This window comes from Ceratotherium simum, chromosome 8, assembly GCF_057802395.1.
Source record: "Ceratotherium simum simum isolate JZ-2026a chromosome 8, ASM5780239v1, whole genome shotgun sequence".
Classification (NCBI taxonomy): domain Eukaryota; kingdom Metazoa; phylum Chordata; class Mammalia; order Perissodactyla; family Rhinocerotidae; genus Ceratotherium; species Ceratotherium simum.
This window is the reverse complement of record NC_141907.1, coordinates 79,040,579-79,046,578: the sequence shown is the minus strand read 5'-3', so window position 1 is coordinate 79,046,578 and position 6,000 is coordinate 79,040,579. Positions and strand designations below refer to the sequence as shown.

At 48.8% G+C, this 6,000-nt stretch overlaps 1 protein-coding gene across 2 annotated transcripts in view; it reads left to right on the top strand.

Annotated features, from left to right (window-relative positions):
• Positions 1-462: 462 nt before the first annotated feature.
• UNC5C (unc-5 netrin receptor C) overlaps positions 463-6,000 on the top strand; it is a 375,945-nt gene continuing 370,407 nt past the window's right edge. The window contains exon 1 of one of the 2 annotated variants that reach the window (XM_004430980.3): positions 463-939. In XM_004430980.3, the coding sequence (XP_004431037.1) occupies positions 816-939 (124 nt within the window). In that variant the 5' untranslated portion in view covers positions 463-815. The remainder of the gene's footprint in view (positions 940-6,000) is intronic. The other variant, XR_015552960.1, reaches the window with a different exon arrangement.

Genomic DNA, 6,000 nt, shown 5'->3' with positions numbered 1-6,000 from the left:
GCTCTCTGAGTCCAGGTCTGGCGCACGGCGGGAGGCCGGCGCGCTCCCACTCCCCGAAGCCGCCTCCTCCCTCAGGTCTCTCTCGCCCGGGCTTCCGCGGGTGAACCACCAGCCGGTCTCCACCTCCGGCGCTGGGCGCGTATCGCTCTCCAATCCTGGCTTACATAACGCGAGCGGGCGCGCTCCCGCCGCCGCTTATCCCCCAGCGGAGTTGGGCTGTGCCCTCCAGCCTTCTCGGCGAGCGCCTCCGCGCACCCGTGCGCCCCACACTAAGAGGTGACCGGTCTTGGCCATCCAGCAGCGGCAGCCGGGACGTCTCTCCGCCGGCGTGAGAACACTGAGATTAGAGACGGGAGCGCCTCACTGTGCCCAACTCCCTCCCTCCGCTCCCTCCTCCTCCCACTTCTCTCTTCTTTCCCCCCGCCCCCCGTGCCTGTGTGTGTTCGGCACAGGCGAGGGGACCCGGAGAGCAGTCTAGGCTCGGCGCGTGGCGGAGCTGCGGCTGCTCTTGCTGCTGGGGGAGCCGCGCGGTGGCCGCCTTGCGCCTCCCCGGACTTTCCAAGTGGGGGCAGAGCAGCCGCTCACGGAGTCGCCAGTTAGAAGGCACAGGGAAAGAGGGACCTCCAAACTCCTCCTCAGCGGCTCCTCTCCACCCCCTTTTGGCCCCTGCCCTTGGAGAAAGTGGAGTGTGGCGCTCGGTTATCATTATTTCTTCGAACTGCTTCGCGGTGCACGGATTCAGCTGCTGCCCAGTGGGGCTTTCCGCTGTTTGCGCGTCTCTGTGTGTGGTTCCCCTCGGCACACCTCTGTCGACGATGAGGAAAGGTCTGCGGGCGACAGCGGCCCGCTGCGGACTGGGGCTGGGATACGTGCTGCAAATGCTCGTGCTACCTGCCCTGGCCCTTCTCAGCGCCAGCGGCACCGGCTCGGCCGCTCAAGGTAAGGGGGTCCGCCAAGCTCCGCGGCCACCTCCCTTCGCTTCTTCCTTCCCTCCTTCTTCCTCTCCTCCTCCCCAGCTCTCCTGGCTTCCTTAATCCGCCTCGTTGCTCTCAACTGGAAATCACTTTAAATTCCACTTTCCCAACTAGTCAAGAAGCTTTGGTTATTGTTATTTTTAATCTATCTTCCGAGAAGGGCACGGATGGACCAGGGACGCACAGGGTGTGGACACGCATCTGTCTCGGGCATGTGGGCGCCTTGGGTGTCTTTTGCACTTTCTGCTCCACAGGCACACGTTGTTGCATATTGTACACACTGAGGTTTGGAGAGACTCTCGGTGCGGGTAGCTGTGTGGCATGCCACAGATACACTCTGATGCGCAGGGGCACCCCGCGCTGTGCCACATCTGGGGTTGCGGGATCTTCAGTGAGTCTCTGAGCATGCCAGACGCCGAGGGGCGCTAACTAAGGAAATGTGCCCATTACGGCCGAGGACCCACAGGCGCCGGTGCCTCGCGGCTGCTGCTCTGGGCGCTGTGGAGATAGCACAGCGCACCCGGCCCCGCACCCCAGCCTGCTGCAGGCCCCGGGGCGTGCACGCTCTGCACTCTTAGCCTCCGTAGGTCTCCCTCCCAGCAGGCGACGGAGAAACTTAAAACCTCAGAGCTCTGGGGAGACGGACAGGCCTTTCAAACCAAATCCAAAACTCCCCAGGGTAACCAGCCAGTTTATAACTCTGACATTTTAATTTAATGCGTCTGAGCTTTAAAATAATGTCCGGGGCCCTGGGCAAAACCGGGAGTGGGAGAAGAGCGGCCCGCAGTTAGCGGTGGGGAAGGGAGGAGGAGAGGCACGGAGGCAGATCGGCTAGCTCCCTTCTGTCCCTTGAGTTTGAAGTGGTTGCGGCAGCGCCCAGCCTTCAGAGCGCGGGAAGCTGAGTAGAAAGGAGATGGAGAGGAAGGAGCCCACGCTGCCCTCCCCGAGGTCTCCCTCGGGTCACCTGGGCCTCCAATCCTCTGACCACGCCAAGCGCCCACCTGGGTCTTTTCGCCCAGTTCTGTGGTGGTCGCTGGCTCAGGGGAGGCAGCTCAACTTTTCCTTGGGGTGGGGATGGGGGTGGAGGAAGCTTATGCAGCATTCGGAGGTAATCTGGGGATCCCATCATCTAGGTCACACTTCTTTCCAAATTTGGAGAGCGGAGGAGGCGCGGAGATAGCCTCAACTCCCAGGGCGATGCTCAGACCCTGGAGATGCCCGACAGCATTGCCTCTGATCTGCGAAGGCGCTGGGGGCGAGGGCGTTGGAGTTGGAGAGGAGCGCTGAGTGTAGGCGAGTGTGGTCCGGGTGGGGAGGTAAGTCATTAGCGAGGCTTTGTGAATTAGCCATAGCTACTTCGGGAGTAAATTTTCCTGCTGCCTCGCTAAGTGGCCACGCTCATAAATCCTTCCTTCCCTTGCTGCCAGAAGCCTCCCATCCCCAAGGTTCTGCCCTGGTTTTCCTATGCATACTTCCAGAGCTCATCTGTCCATTTTACAAAGGAACCTCCATTGAGAATCACAAGCACTTGTAGATCTCCTGAAATGGATAAGGAGTTCTCAGGGCGGCAGCGAGGGTGCTTAGAGGAGGGTGTTTGGAAGTTTAAGTGAGCAACCTGATGAATAGTTGTGGAATGGGCCGCGTGACTCCCTGTGGAATTCGCCCGCTGTTATTGGGCACACAAAGGACTAAGCCATGGGATGGAGGTGGGGTGGAGGGGGACACGGGGTGAGAGAACTCTTTGGGAAAAGGACAAGTTAAAGTCCCCAAAGATGCCAAACAGGAGGTAGAGAATCCCTGCCGAGAGCTTACTACAGCCAAATTAAAAAGACTGGGTAGGAAAAAGGATCAATAAAGGTAATCAAACAGGAGATTGTAAATAGATTAATATTGAAAGAAGGGGAGAAGAGATTAAAAGAAAAGATGCTCAGGATAGATTGAGGTTTGCCACTTGAACTTGTTTCTTCTTGTAGAGCAGATTGAACCTGCTCTTCTGATCTTAAGTGGAAAAATGAAATGTATTAACAGAATGCATCCAACATGGGTGTGTGCATTTCACTGCTGTTCTCCATTTAGTTTATTTAGTTCTCTCAGTTCCTGGTGAATAAACTATTTATTTATGTTTGAATCTTGTGGTCTTTTGAAAGATGCTATTCCACCACTTTTATCTCTGTTATCCTCTATGTTCCAGGATACCAGCTCTTCCTGTGTTGTCTGTTAGGTATCAGAAATGTAGAAAGCACCAAACTCCACTGTCAGCTGCTGTCACCATCACTCTGTCCATTCCCCAAGCCTGTTTACTGCTGAACCACTGGTACACTTTCTTCTCAGAATCACACTTTTATAATGGTCTGATGGACAGACCTCCTTTTCCTTCTGATTTCTTCTCCTTTTTCCTCTCTCTTTGGACTAGAATACTAGGGAAAGAAAAGATGCTGTTGCTCCCTCAAGGTATGATTTCCATGTGCTGAGGACTTGAAGATGGGAATGAACTATTTTTATGAATGGAAGTACTATGCAATTAAGATGAGAAAGTTAATTTAAGCACTTCTTTACAATGTGGGTGAGGTTTTTATTCTGTTAGAGAAGTACTGGAAAAATTAGAAGTTTTAGAAAATTTATATCTCTTCAGAGATGGTCAAGAAAACAGATGTTTAAGATAAAAACATAATAAGTGTTATTTGTGAGTGTGCTGTGTTTTATAACTGTGGTTTAAAGAAAGACAGCCGTCATTTTAAACAGGTCCTCGGGAGATGCTCTAGGCTTTAGGCAACGACTCTCTCCTTTCTGGCTCTCCCCTAATTGTTTCATTCAGGATTGCTGGGAACTCCTAGCTCCAGGGAATTTGTGGTGTTTCTAACTTCCAAGAATGAAAGATTTTACTACGAAAAGGCTGTGTGTGTGTGTGTGTGTGTGTGTGTTTGATCAGTGTGCCTCTGAATCAGTGCCCTCCTGTTTTATAAATGCATTTTATTTCTGGACTACACAGCATTGGTATTCTGCTTATCTAGCACCAACTAGTGTTATGAGTGTTAACACCACCAAACTGAGAACAGAAAATTACTGAAGTCTCTAATTATATTGGGATAATTCTCTGTTATCGTTAAGTTAATTTATGTTTTTTAAAACAATATACTTCAAACGCGTAAAAATTACTTTCATGTGTTTATGAATTTCTTATTGGTGTGGTATAGATAGACAATTGGCGTGAAAGATAACTGAATTTCATTACAGTTATACCATATATTTTTCCATTTTAGGAGCAGAGTAAATTCACAATTTGCAATAAGAAAAAGTAGGCTAGTTTACCTTTGTTTAGAATAATAATTTCATGTATTCTAGCTTAGAGAATGCTTAAAAGGCTTCAGAGAATAAACTTTTCAAACATTTGCAAAGAATGAGGAACCATTAGATTGTTAACATTTATTGACTCCCTGTCCTGGTGTTCTGGGTACAGGGGATTCGGAGTTCAACAAAACAGGGTACTTCAGCATTTCCCACTGTAGTCTGGGAGCTGGTTGTCCTAATCAGAATTCATCTGATCTTTTTTAAGCAAACCCCCTAAGGACATGAAGGAGACATGAGCTCTACTAGGCAAACCCTCTTAGGTTACTTAGAATTATGGCTGAGACTTTAAAATAACTGTTCTCGAATGTATGCTAGGTTCTCCAGTTAGTGCAGACAGTCAGAGTGTGCTCTGTTAGGCCTTAACTGCGTTTAGCACTTTTCTGATTTAGGTCATGGCTTTGCTGGAGCAGCAGAGGGAGTCACTCTCAGAAGAAACGTTAAAATTACAGGCTGCAACCACTTCAGAAGATGATGGAGAAAATAGTGAGGGTGGGGATTGAGCCAGGCTCTTGCCTTGCAGTTTCAGCCTATATCTTTGTTAGTTTGACTTTTGTATTTGCAGTAGTTAAAAACAAACTTGTTCACATTTCCCCACAAATTAGAAACCCTATTAGCTGGTTTGGGTAGTATATGGTATTAGTAGTAAAGTTCTCAACAAACCATTATTGTGTACCTCCTGTGTCCCAGACAGTGTCTATTTGTTAGGGACGCAGAGTTGAAGGAGAGAATTTCAGCCCTCAACGAAGACAGACTTATAAGCATATAATTATAATTCACTTTCTGAATATAACAGTGGGCATAGATATAGTACTTTCTAGATTGAAGCATCCAAAGATAGTAAACATAGGTCAGCCTATGTTTAGTGTGAGTGGTGGTGGTCAGGGCTGGGGGTGGGGCGGGGGGGGCAGATTCCAAAATTTCTACACAGAGCAACTTAACGGTGGCAGTTTGGTTGGAAGTGGGATGTTCTTAAAGCCAAGTTTGAATTCCATCTCTCTTCTGTTAAATCCTACCTAGATTGAATATGTATTTGGTCTGGCTTTGGGGAGGCACAAGCTAAAGGCTGTTTAGTGGTGTGTGCTCATTCTGCCAGTTAGCGTAGTGGTTACCACTGTCTCATAATCCTGCCTCCACCACATCCTAGCTATGTGGCCATGAGTGAGTTATTTAGCATCTCTGCCTCAGTTTCCTCAGATGTAAAATGAGGATAATGTACACTGTAAGTCATATTAGGATTGAATGAATTCATACATGTAATGTATTTAGAGCAGTATTCTGTGGCTTCCAATTCTATAAATCACTGGCAAAGAAATCTAGAAGTTAAAGAAGTTAAGGGTCAATGATTTTGAACTCGGAGTGGAGATTGCTGCAGACACTGCTGCCCCAAAAGCAACAAATGGAGCTGTCTGAGATGCAGTGGACCACTGCAAACTCCTGGACTGTGCGTGGCTCTTTGAATAGGCTGTGGGAAGCTCTCTCCTTTCATAGCCTCATTTCTTCCTTTCTGCTCTCTCTGGGAACATTAACCTAATACCATCTCTCAAAATGCCATGTTAGGTCACTGCCAGTTAAGTCCTGGCTACAAGCTCTACTCTTGACTTTCTGTCTTTATAATGATTATTGAAAGATAACCTTTCATAAGTCCATAAACACTTTTATGAAAAAAAGAATTAAGTCC